This window comes from Amborella trichopoda, chromosome 1, assembly GCF_054954075.1.
Source record: "Amborella trichopoda isolate Santa Cruz 75 chromosome 1, AtrichopodaSantaCruz75HAP2 v2.0, whole genome shotgun sequence".
NCBI classification, from domain to species: Eukaryota; Viridiplantae; Streptophyta; class Magnoliopsida; order Amborellales; family Amborellaceae; genus Amborella; species Amborella trichopoda.
In genome coordinates this window covers 1,816,150-1,829,909 of record NC_142336.1, presented here as the reverse complement: position 1 = coordinate 1,829,909, position 13,760 = coordinate 1,816,150, and the positions used below count along the sequence as shown (strand labels likewise).

General features: G+C 34.1%; 1 protein-coding gene across 1 annotated transcript; it reads right to left on the bottom strand.

The window, feature by feature from the left end:
- Positions 1 to 7,257: 7,257 nt before the first annotated feature.
- Positions 7,258 to 7,797, bottom strand: LOC18425228 (chaperone protein dnaJ 20, chloroplastic). Its single transcript, XM_006829794.4, has one exon. The coding sequence runs from the start codon at positions 7,795 to 7,797 to the stop codon at positions 7,258 to 7,260; it is 540 nt and encodes a 179-aa protein (XP_006829857.2).
- Positions 7,798 to 13,760: the final 5,963 nt, after the last annotated feature.

Here is a 13,760-nt window from a genome sequence, read left to right as displayed (position 1 = left end):
TGTTGGAAAGCTTTTTTGATGACATGAAAATCTATGGTCACTCCTATTTATGAAATTAAAGCTCTAAAGATATGTAGATCGAGCAGACCTATAAATAAATTGAATTTTTTGAAAATAGATGCTCTTGATAAGGGGTTACAAGATGTACATTTTGCATGAGACATTGTTTTTTCCTTTTTTTTTTTTCTCATACCCATATATATTGTGGATGAGATGATCAATTTGAAAGCTTTGGAACAACCTTTTTTTATGAGTTTTTGATGTTGTCGTACTTCAACAGTACAAGTTTTTTTTCCTTTTTGGGGAAGTGTACTTCAATAGTATAAGCTTATACTTTATATAGGTTTTTTCTTTTTCTTTCAATCTTTTTATGTGTTCTGCATGCTACAGTTTAGGGTAGAGTAATGTGGCATTTAGCCAGAGTTATCCTTATGGAGAGGATAGACCTATGGTGCTTAGTTTACTTCAATCCCATTCATTCATTCATCACTTCAATGTGTAATAGTAAATTTGATTGCTGAGGGATATTTTCTTTCAAGCAATTATTCTACATATATTGAGCAATATTCAAGGAGAGGACAATATGGAAACAAAGGCATTAGGGCAGGGTACCTATTAATGGAAGTTTTACAAAAAAAGAGCTTAGACTTAGTCTATTGAGTACTAATAACTTAGGTAACTCGCTATTAATCCAAATTCAATCTCTATCTCTCTTCTTAAGATAAATGCGTAAATTAATAATTAATTGAAATATATGAGAAAATTTAAGTAAAAGAGAATCACCTTTTAATATAGGATAATTGTTTTGTGTGGGCTAGCCTGTTGGCCAACATGACTTGTCCATCTTCCAATCAAAATAGGACTGCAGATAAGTTATGCAGGTTAGCGGGCATACCCACACAAAGAATGTGTCCTTCAATATATAAAATTTTATGCCTCCCCTATTGTATAGAAAATATATTCTCCCCCTTCCATCTAGCTGTCCAATTTACATCAAGTCACTAACTTTTTCATCTAGAGTTGACATCTTAAGAGTGTTTTATTTCTAATTTTCTATATATGAATATGAAATTTTGTATGTGCCTCATCTCAATGGGAAGCATCTCAAAAGAATATTGTTATTATTTTGATAAAATATAATGATCGAAATACCTTAAAAACTTTCAAGGGTATTTTGGTTAGTTTATTTTTTATTTTTTATTTTTTTATTTTTGTATTTTTATTTTTACGGCTATGAGTTTAAGAGAAGAGTGAATGTCCAAAATTTGGTTTCAAAATGTTTTGTAAAAAAAATTTAAAAATAAAATAGTGTAAAGATGTGAGATTGTGATTAGGCCCATCTCAACTATTCATTCAAAATGGATTGTTGGATAAGGGGAAATTTGTAAGTTTTATTCGGTAGGGGAAGTATAGAAAGCTTGGCCTAAAGTTTAACTTCCAAATTTGATGTACGTACACGTGTTGAGAGAATGTTCTTGTTATTGCAGAGAGAGAGAGAGAGAGAGAGAGAGTACATTATAAGCTACGTTTTGTATTGATATAGGTGAACTTTTTTTTGATAATAAGGCGGTCATCGAGGTGGTAGTTGTTACAACATGATGTATTGCATTCCATTCTCACTTAATAATAATTTGGCGTAAAACTAGGAAAAGCAAAAAAACAAAAAACGAAATATTTTTCTCCTTTTGCAATTATTTGATGTGTTTTGCATGATTTAAATCAATGTTGTCAAATTTGTTTTGGATGAGAAAAATGAAGCAAGTCGGTGCTTCAGCTGATTCAGGAGAAGATATAGGAATTTTTTTTTTTAAAATTTAACATAAATATTCTAGATATTTATATATAAAAATAATAAAAAAAAAAAGAAAGAAAAGAGAAGCCTTTTTGTTCTCCTTTTGCAATAGTTCAATGTATTTTGCATGATCTAAAGAGATGGGAGCTTTTAGGCGATCAAACGCATGCCTCCTAGCTTTTATGGGTACGGAGATGGAAGTATGTGACTTTGTATTGTCTGGGTAGCATGTGACATGAGCATTTATATAAGTTTTGTGTGCATTAAGGACATGATATGATATTTGTGTTGGACACTTATGACAATTTGGTTCTTTGAAATCTCTTTATAAAAATATATAAATCTTATCTAAGGTCTTACCTCATCTGTATTTTTGTATATTTGGGTCTTAGGTCCCCATGGAGGATTATTTCAGAACACGGTAGATAACTCTCTTTATTGATTTAGTAAAGAATATACAAGACCCGTATAAACATATTGTTAACAACAATTCTGGATAGATACCAACCGTTATTGATACTTACTAACTAATCTTAGACACTTAATCTTATCAAGAGATATATACCCATAAAGATACATATCATTACTGATATGTTTCAGTAATGATGTATATCAATACTAATATGAGATATCCATACTCTAACCTTGTTTAAATGGCCTATATATATGTCATGTCACAGTGATTTCAAATATATATATATATATGGGTAAAGATCATGTCAGCCCAATGGTTTATTGCTATAGTAAATGCTAACGGCTCAGATTGAATCTGAGTTGATCCTAGACATCCGGTAGTGTTTAAATTTTAATTTTTTTTTACAAATCGGAATGATTTGAAATTTGAAGAGTGTGTACATAAAAAATAGATGAATTTTTTAAAATATAAAAAAAAATATTTTACATGAAAATTTACCAAAATACCCCTATAAAGTTTCAGGGGTATTTTGGTCAATTTTTTGTCGATTATTTATATATATATTTTTATTAGGTGCGACTTGATGATAAGAACATACATCTAAAATTTCAAGTAATTTGGATTTATAGAAAAAAAAATTAAAATACGAAAAGAGATCGTGACCGTCAGATCGGTTCAGATTCAATTTGAATCATTGGCGTTTACACTAGCAGTTAGCTAGTGGCGTATTGAATCCACTCCTTCTCTCTCTCTCTTTCTCTCTCTCTATATATATATATATATATATATACCAATGTTGAGATTAATGTTTTTGCATTTGTGTTATATAATGAGCACGGTTATGATAAATTAGGTGAGCTTGATAAATTAATATTATGTAAAGAAACTGGTTTTAGTACGAGTACAGTATCTGTTAGGAGGTGCAAGTTAGTTTAAGTGGAAGGTTAGAAAAGGATAAAGGGTATGTTCAAAATGATATCATTGAAAGTAGTGAGAAAAGATATGAGGATTTATGACTTCATTGAGAGTATGACATTTAATAGAGCAGCATGGTGGATCAGGATTCGTGTAATCGACCCCAATTACAAAAGACTTTGATGAATGATTTTCTTGTAACATAAATACCGAATGTGGTTTAGGTAATGCACTACGGTCAATCTTATAGGTAACTTCTCCCTAAAAGCTTATGTAATAAAATTTGGCAAAACACATATGGCGCTTGCTAGAGCCATTGCTTCTACATGAATTACAGAACTTCTCAGGCCCATAAAATTTTGGTATTCATTCTTATTTTTATTCAACAACATTAGCGTATACATTCTAATAGGCATATTACTTGTTTCTGGCCAAGCTGATAATTAAGGAAAATTGTTTCAAGCGTTGCTTCCCGCATTTCTACATTTGCCCCTCTGCATTATAAAGCATCGATATTAAAACAATTGAAACTAATAGTTCAAATGTTTTTTTCATAAAATTTTTATTTTTATTTTTTAAAATTTATTTATTTATTAATATTCATTATCTCCATATTAGAGATTACATGTCCTTAAAAATTGGGTTCGAAAATCTATTTCAAAAATAAAATTTTAAGAGTGAACTCATTTCTACATGGACTTATAAACACCATGTCCTATAATTAATGCTCTTTGTCGAACTTTGTTTTTTTTTTTTCCTTTCTTTTGACTCATTAATGTTTGCTTTCTTTAATCCACTGATTTTTTGTACAATTGATTTTTGAGACTTATTCCAACTATTTGAAGTTTATTTGCGTATTGCTCTTGCCTAGTCCATTTTGTCATGCATTCTTCAATTGGTCCTGTAAAGGTCATAATACATTTTTCCATGTTCTTCGACACGTACAAGCACATGCATTTGTGTTTTGTGATTTTCATGCTTGCTACTTTGCATTAATGTAGTGGTGGTCCACTACATTTGCATTGTTCTCTGATCTACACATATATTTAGAGAGGGAAAGTATGGTGTGATTACTTTATCTTTAAAAAAAAAAAAAAAAAAAAGAGGAAAACAAAGAAAAGATAATGTTACAACTGTCAGTAGGAGAGCAGGTGGGTCGGGCTAGAGCCTGGGCACTACATGCCCGTTTCAGTCTGGATTGGGCCAAAGGGATCTGGCATCGGCCTTCACTTGGCTAGGTGGCCCGGCTCGGCCCTGGAGTTAGATTGTGATATAAATGTTAGATATAAACTTTTTGATATTCATAAAGCATGACAAAAAAAGTTCTGGGCAAGGCTGGTCTAGGAGATGACTCTGGCCCCGCCTGAATTGGGACTAAATTTTAGACTCGGGCCGTGCCCTTGAGGCAAATTTAGTGTCCCAGCCCTATGTTGTTTTGGGTTGGGCTGAGCCTTCTAGCTTATCGCGACCCTTAGATATCAAATCTGATTCAATAACTGTACTTTCAGTTAGAAAAAATTTCCAAACTTTGTTAGAAAGTTGTTTGGAACTTCGATACAGTAGCAGTCCATTTACATCTAATGAGCTTGGGTATTTGTAAATTTTGCATATTGAAAGGTAGAGAGAGAGTATAGCAATAATTTGGCTTCTTCAAATAATTGAATTCAGGGAATTCGGGAGATAGGATTGGCAAAGGCGGGGTCTGGCTGGGCCAGGACACACCTCAGCCTGGCCCTAGTCGATATAGGGTCGGCCCGAGTTTGGACCAGGCTGAAGGGGCAACCTTGGCCTTGTTGACTAGGCCAAATTGAAAAAAAGGAAAAAAGAAAAAAAAAGAGGGATCGGGCAGGTCTAGCTCTTTTTTCTAGGCATATCAGTGGGAAATATGGGCCTCTACCTATTTTTAGAAATAATTAGTGGTAAGTCAGTGGGGATTTAAACCCCCTACTATTTGAAAAGAATGGAGTCAGATACATCACCATGGGGTTTAGCAATACTACCACCAAGACCCTCAGGCCATTCTCTAAGCATGTCTCGCTCTGTCCATCTAGTTTTTCCCATAGTATAGGACCCAAGGAAAGTTTCCATTTGATGCCTCACTTAGATGCCACCCCAAAATACACTATGGCTAGGGGTGGCAATGGAAGCGATCTCACTTGAGACTCGATGACTAGACCTGACCTTGGGTCCAGGTATAGGTCCAAATTTTTTACCCGAAAAATCGGGTCAGGGTCCAAAACCCAGACCGGACCCGTTGCCACCCCTAAGTTTGGCTATGTTAGGGTGACCTTCTACGTGAGGAATTATATGGATTCATGATCCAATGGGAGCTATTTAAAAAACCCCAATTTGCGATCCACAAATGGAGGGGTATTTCAAATTTATGTCAGTATAATTTGGTCCATAAATGAGTTAATGTTGTAGGGGTTCAAATTGGCTAAACCAGGTCAAATTCCATCAATTGCATGTGTTTTTGAGTGAGAGGTGCACCTCATAAATCATCATTAGATAGTTTATATATTTGGAACTTACCAATCAATCATCTCAATTTCGGGATGTATGGATATGCAAATAAAAGGATTTAATGCTCAAAAAAAATTGTACATCTCGTAATCCGTTTTCAAGTGTTTATTGATATGTTCGATTTGGACTACTTTTGAACCTTTAAATTTCATAATAAGGGATGACAATGTATATCTAGGTTATCATTGGGATTTTTGGCCTTGGAACTGCATCTTTTGGTAGAATTTGACTGTACACCTTTGATGCCTTAGTGTAGCTTCAACAATAGGATTTAATATGGTTATAATGTTGTGATTCATCAACTTAACTAATCGAGCCCACTATGGAATATCAAATAAGTAGAATTTCATCCTCTAACTTAGATTCAAAATTTATGAAAATTTTTGACGGAGTAGAGCTTCATGGATTTATGGATGTTTGGTGCAATTGTACAATATATGTAGGTCAACATGCATCATCATCATGTTTTCCAAGACAACTATTTAACGGTATCTTCGCATGCATGTATGTAGTTGTCTGATTGATTTTCCTTTTGTGAATTAAGGTAAGTGAAGGTCACACTTGGATTCCACCAGTTTTGGCCTTTTTATTTTTTTTTATTTTGTCTTCTAACTTTAACTGAGTCTTTTGCGAAAAGATAGTTTATTTAAGTGTGAGGCTCTAAACAATCCAATTAGGGTGCACATTAAAAATTTCACTGGAAGGTGTTGTTTTGATGTCTAAATATCTTCAAATTGATCATCTCGACCTCAAGATGTATGGACATGAGAAAGAAATAGATTTCAAGTTTTGAAACTACATGTCTTGATACTATTTGAAGGTACGCTCTACTTTGATTCTTTAGAGCCTTGGCTCCATACAAACCATACCCTTTGCCAAAAGTTTCCATTTCACTAATATTTAAGTGCCAAAAACTCATTTATGGCATCATAAAGAAAAAGGCATACAAGCTCACATTTAACAAAGACTAATTCATTTTAGTACAAAGAGGCGACAACCAACTCGATTAGATGTGTAATCAAGTAGTTGGAGATGTGTTATCAATTATGCCTAACATCCAAAAAAAAAACTGTTAGAGAAACTTTATGATATCATCATATCACGATCCATTGGCTGAATGGATCATGATATTATTTCCTATCTAGCAATTGCAATTAATTCGCCTGATACAGAACTAACACTTTTAAGTTACCACTAAATATCAATATACATAATTTACAAAGATAAAACAAAAAAGGTTACAATTGACTGTTTGTAAGACGAGAAAAAGCTCACAATCATTCTTAACTGTTTAGATTTGATACCGACATAATTCAACTGCTCGCAATCAAAAAAGCATTTCCTGTACAACGTGAAAAAACAAAACTAACACTTTTGAGTTACCACTAAATATCGATATACATAATTTACAAAGATAAAACAAAAAAAGTTACAATCTGATAAGATGAAAAAAAGTTCACAATCATTCTCAACTGTTTAAATTTGATACCGACATAATTCAACTGCTTGCAACCAAAAAAGCATTTCTTGTTCAGCATGAGAAATTGACACACTGCAACTATCGAATTTCATGTATGCCCTGGTCTTATTGCATAATCCTAAAATAAAATCATCATGATTTGTTTTGATTAGCTCTCATTCTAGCTCCCCAAGAAGATTTTTTCTGGTCGGACCGGAGCCCCAATTCCTCCAACTGCCCTTCCCAATTCCCATAATACCTCATCCTGTCCCCCCTGTTTCTCTGCCTACACAAGAACCCATCCCCAAAATTGCTGTGGGCAATTTGGTAATTCTCCAGGTTAAGGTCATACTGCTCCCTTAACACAGGGTCGGATAAGACCCTGTAGGCCTCCTGAACCCTGATGAATTGCTCTGTGCAGTGCCGACGGTTCTCGGAGCGACACGTGTCGGGATGCCATTGGAGCGCAGCCCGCCTGTATGCCGCCTTGATCTCCTCCAAGCCTGCTGTGTCAGGTATGGATAGCCGTTGGTACATGGTGGTGGTGTCATGAGCCTGAGGTGCGGTTGTGAGCCTGGCTCCGAGCCTTAGCCTTCGGGGCTTGGGGGAAACCACTGATTTGGGCTTGGTCGGGACCAACAGTGGTTTTGAAGTTGGAAGTATGGAGGAGGCCGGGTGGTACTGCCGGCGCATAGTGGAATTTAGAGAGAGAGAGAGAGAACTTTGCAACAACTGAAGAAGAGAGAGAGAGAGATTTGTAGAAACTAAAGAAGAGAGAGAGATTTGTAGAAACTAAAGAAGAGAGAGAATTTTGCAGCAACTAAAGAAGAGAGAGAGATTTGTAGAAACTAAAGAAGAGAGAGATTTGTAGAAACTAAAGAAGAGAGAGAGATTTGTAGAAACTAAAGAAGAGAGAGAGAGAGAGATTTGCAGAAACTAAAGAAGAGAGAGAGAGATTTGTAGAAACTAAAGAAGAGAGAGAATTTTGCAGCAACTAAAGAAGAGAGAGAGTATGGTTGTATGAGAGAGATAGAAAGATGGTTTTGCAAGAGAAGCGAGAGAGAGTATGGTTGTGGGAGAAATGGAAAGATGGTTTTGCAGAGAGGGAGAGTGGTTTTGGAGATGGCAGTTCTTGGACCCTTATATAGGGCCTGTTTGTGCATGTGGGGTGGTCCACCTAACTTTGAAGTGGCCCTTTCTCTTTATAAAAAGTAGGGTTACAGTTGATATACGGATGTATTGTAGATTTAGACGTTACGTGCGCGTATATAATTTTGAAGTAAAATGTTTTTAGGATTATTTTAAAATCTATTTTTATATCTAATTATAAAATTTTAAATTTTAAAAATAATTAAAATCAAGTAGATCTGAAAATCTTGTAAATGAATAGTGTAGATAATATGTTGTGAAATGCATTATTTTTTAGATTTAAATTTTTTTTATTTTTCAGTCATATATCTCAATGCCGATGAACCAAAAAGGTTTTCAACCTTAAAACGATCTTTTCCTATGATGGATTTTTGAGAGGCATATGTAGTTTTTCATTATAAGGTAGAATCGTTACATAAACTTTTTCGAAAAAGTAGAGAGAGAAAGAGACAGAAAGAGAGAGAGAGAGAGAGAGGCGTGCATTCCAGTTAAGGTCATTGTCCCCTGATTAGATTAGGGTTTGCTTTCATGTAGGTAGAGAGATCTGTGAAAAAAGAGGTTTTGTATGAGGAGTTAGGTGACACCCATGGTTTCATATTTTTTTCTTATTTGAGCTCATCTAGAAGGGGCTTCCTAGCTGATGGCTTTTATCCAAAAAGGCCAGCTTGCGTTTGTGACTTTTACAGAGAGGACTTTTTATGACCTTTTTTTTGTCATTTTTTTACAGTAAAAATATTATTTTTTTCTCTTTCTTTTTTTGAGGTTAGACATGACATCAATGCGTGGCGCCAGAGTCGGCATGCTTGCTCCCCAATTCTTTCTCAAGGGGTGTCAAATCGGCCTGGTCGACTTGCTGCTCGGTAGGCAGACCTCATTTGGATTTGGTTTGGACCAGTTTTAGTAAAATTGGATGGTTGAAATCAGAATTGCCCCGTTAGATCGGATCTGGTCACTTACTAGTTTATGGTAGGATATTTTAAAAAAAATTTAAAAAAATTATTTAAAATCTCAAATATAAGAGATTTGTTTGTAATGTGTTTTTGAATATTTAGCATAATTTTGATAAATATTAGAAAGTATTTTGGCTATTAATACTTAATTTTTACATTTTTGTATCTTTTTTAAAAAAATTAAAAAACACCTCTAGGCACAAATCGATTTTATAAAAGAAAATGGTTTTGTAGGGCCGTAGCCCTATCAAATCAAAGTAAGTAAAGCCCCACTTCATAACTCATCCAAAATTACAATTCAAGCATTAGATAATCTTTACATCATTCGCCTTGGCTTGAACTTTTTGGTTGTGAAAAACAAATAGGATTTCAAATTCTAAAAATATGGTTATTATAACAAATTATCTAGACCGTCCATTTTGCCTTAAAATTAAGTGTTTATAGATCCAAAAGATCTGTAGCATTTATGAGTTTCGAATTTCATTGTCGGTGTTGAAAATTGAGTTCAGAGCCATCATGGAGATTTCTATTGCCAAAAGTACTTTTTGGATGATGATTTGAGGTGAAACTTATTTTGTTTCCATAAAGCTTAGGCTTTATAGAAGTCTCATCTTTTTTTAAAAAATCCATTTTTTCACAAATTTTTAACTTCATTTGGATGTACTTTATTCAAATTCTTTAACTATACTTTTCTTATTTTTTTATTTTTATTTTAATTTTTCAACACTTTTTTGACCGCTTGGAACTTATCTGGTTAGGTCGGTTGAATCGGCCAGTTTATCGATTACGCGGAACAAGGTCGTGGCCAGTTTTTTAGGCCGGTTCGATTTTTCGAACATTGGTTTAGACTAGACCCATAGATCTGAAGGGCAAGTCAAGGTCCATATGGCTTAACGTCGATATTAGTTGGATCTGGATCTAGCTCTAGTGTGGACCTTCTCGTCAGGTCCTACATGAGATTGACCTGAACGGGGTCTTCCAGTTGAGTCTATTCCTGATCTGAGCTTACCTTACCTAATCCAACCCATTTACATACAAATAGCTCAGGTAATTTAGTTTGAATAACAAATAGCTATGGTGAAAATGGAAGCTTAAACCTTAGTTGGGCCTAAACTATGTTACCACCACAAACCCAACCCCACTTTATTGAGGGAATGGTCCAATCTTTTCCATAATATTGACACCTAAAAGCCAAAAGGCGCCCTTTGTAGAGCCCCTTTTTTACCATGGGCACATATTATGCTTGCTCCTGGCTTCCTTTACTTTCTTTGTCCAGTACCCTCTGTTTGTCCTGAATTCTATTAATGAAAAGTCATTCAAGACTCAGACACAGCGTGTGCAAGAGCCCACTGACTCATTAGCGTCCATCCCTAAGATGGACGTTGTGAAAAAACTCCCAGGGCAAAAACAAATTTAGACAGTATAGAAAATTTTCATAAAACATCACATTTTGAATATTAATTTTTTTTTATATTCATAATAATCTTAATGTAAATCATCAATCCATATAATTTTAGATTAAAAATCCATTTTTAATATAAGTTTAAGTGGGAGCCCGCATATGCACCACATAAGTCAACTGACTCATAGAAAACCCATCCTTGTATTAAGGATATTTATTTTATGAATGTGCATAAAATAAACTTTATAGTTTATGGTAACAACTTTATATAAACTTTTTTTTTTACCTAATATTTTTGAGGAAGATTTAGATATGTGCCTTACTTTGTTTTGTTTAAGAGGGGTGGGGCCTCCAAGGTGGGTGTGGTGGTTAACCTACGTAATCTTTTCTATCTTGGAATTGACTGCTCAAGACCAAGATGTATTTAGTTGGCCCCGTGTTCAGGAAGTTTAAAGCTCAATTTTGATGGTAGTTCCTTAGGCAACCCATGAATAGCAGGAATTGGAGGTGTGATGTGTGATTGCTTTGGTGATGTTCTTTTTAACTATATCAGTCCGATAGGTTCTGCTATGGTAAATTTTGCATAATTGAGTGCTCTGCTTTGTGGTTTGAGGATTTTCACCAGTAGGAATATGAGATGTAGTTGTACGTTTGACGGAGATTCTTTGAATGTTGTTAAATGGTGCAATACGGAACAGAAAGTACCTTGGGAACTTCGGTCTTTATGGTTGTAAATGATAGATATTAGAGCTACTGTTTCGGTCTTCCTTTTTCATATTTATTGTGAGGTCAATAGTGTTGTTGATTTGTTAGCGAATGGTGGGGCTTCTATCCTTTCTCTAGTTATATCTGATGATGTAATTTCTTTTTCATAGTTATCAATAAAAATAGTACCATTGGTCAAAAAGAAAAAAAAAAAAAGTTGGGTTGTGTTGCTTCTGCTAAAAGGGCTACAGCTGAAGACTTCGCCAAATTCGGTCACAATAAAGCAAATCCTGTAAGAATTAGGGGTGAGAATGGGCCAGGTCGGGGCCAGATCCAACCAAATTTTGATCCAGACTCGAAAAGTATACATTAGATTCGGATCTGAATCTGAATAGTATACATCGAATCCTTATCCGGATTGTTCTATATATATATATATATATATATATATGAAAAAGCTGGGATTAGCCCACTAGCTCATATAAACATATAAGCCCAACGGTCAAGGTTGAATCTGGGCTGATCTGACGATCACAGATGTTCGGTAGTGTTTGAATTTTAATTTTTTTTTCTACAAATTCAAATCAATTGAAATTTTAGGAGTATGTTCATAAAAAATAGTTAAATATTTAAAAAATATCAAAAAAATATTTTACATGAAATAAAAGGACCAAAATACCCCACAAAAATTTCAAAGGTATTTTGGTCATTTTATTTTTGCAAATAATTTTTTTTATATTATATATAAAATAAACATTTACTATTTTGAAAAAAAGGGGGTTGGATCCAGATTAGATCCACCTGCACCTGGATCCAAACCAAATTTCAATTTTGTCCAGGTCAATTTTCCCCTAAAATGGTTCAAGAGAGAGAGAGAGAGAGAGAGAGAGAGAGGGGGTTTCTAGATGGAGATTTTTTGTTTTTGAGAATAGTCATTGTATATTTTTTTAAGGATGAGGTTTCTATAAGACGTAGGCTTTATGAGAACAAAATAAAGCTTCACCTCAAATTCTCATCCGGAAATCACTTTCGGCAATGAAAATCTCCATGATGGCTCTAGATTCAATTTCTAACACCAACAATGAAACTTGAAACTTAAAAAATGTAAAGATCATGTAGATCTATGAACACTTATTTTTTGGTAGAAAGTGGACGGTCTAGATAATTTGTTAAGATATACATTATTTTTAGATCTTGAAATCCTAACTTTTTTCTACATCTCAAGCCAAGATTATTGATGTAACCAATGCTTGACTTGCAATTTTTGATGAGTTATTAAGTGAGCCTTTATTTATTTTGATGGGGCTGCAGCCCTAACAAACTATTTTCTTTTATTTAATTAAGTGAATGGAAGGAAACTTTGAGAATGGATGGTCTACTAAGAGATGAACAATTTAATATTCTACCCCTTTATGAAAAAAAATGGATTTTAAGTTTTGAAAATAGTGTATCTTGTAACTCATTTTTGGAGAGTCAATTTTCAAGATTTTCAAATTTTCATAGATTGCTCGATCTACACTATTTTTGAAGCTTTAAATTTTATAATTAAATATAAAAATATAATTTAAGGCTATCACAAAACTTTTCAGTATTGAAACCAAATTTCTCGATACTATTTGAATGTGGGCTCTAATTGATTGTTTAGAGCCTCGACTCTCTACAAACTGCACCCTTAGAAATATTTTAACTTACTATCATGTGTTATTTTAAGGGCATTTTAAAATTAAATCATAAAAAATATGCACAAATTGTTAAATTATTCATCTCACTTATATTATCACCATCATCAAAACTTTTCTAAACTAATTGGATAATTTTTCAAAACAGTACTGTTTAAAACAAGTTTTTCCTAAGAGGATATTTTTCCTTCCTAAGTTCCATTTAAGTATAGATAACTTAGAGAGAGAGAGAGAGGGGGAGAGATAGAGAAAGAGAGATTGGATATCTTGAAATATCCAATGGAATATTTTAGAGGCCTTCTAGAATGAAAGTGACAAAGAGATCACATGCGCTGGGAAGAGAGAGAGAGATGGGATGTGTTGAAAATTTTCGTAGGGAAGAATTTGGAGGACTTCTAAAATGATGGTAATAATGAAAAAATTTACTCGATTAGAAAAGAAGACCATAAGACTGAGTGAGAGAGAGATCCCAATGTTCCCTAATCTTAGAGAGAGAAAGAGGGGTGCCCCTTGTGACAGGTCAGGTAATAGAAAGAAGCAGGATTTAAATTTTTAAAAATGGATTGGTGACTCGGTTCGGGCACCTAAAAGGCCAGTCTGATTTAAATTTTCAACGGTCTAGATTGTCATTTTATTTTGAGAAAAAAATAGTGAATTGGAAGAAAACATGTTAATGAAATGGTATGGGTCGGTGAATAGACAGTTTGGATTATCATTTTATTGTAGATAATTATTGTTATTCTACGCGGAACTGTCGGTTCCTTTTTGGAC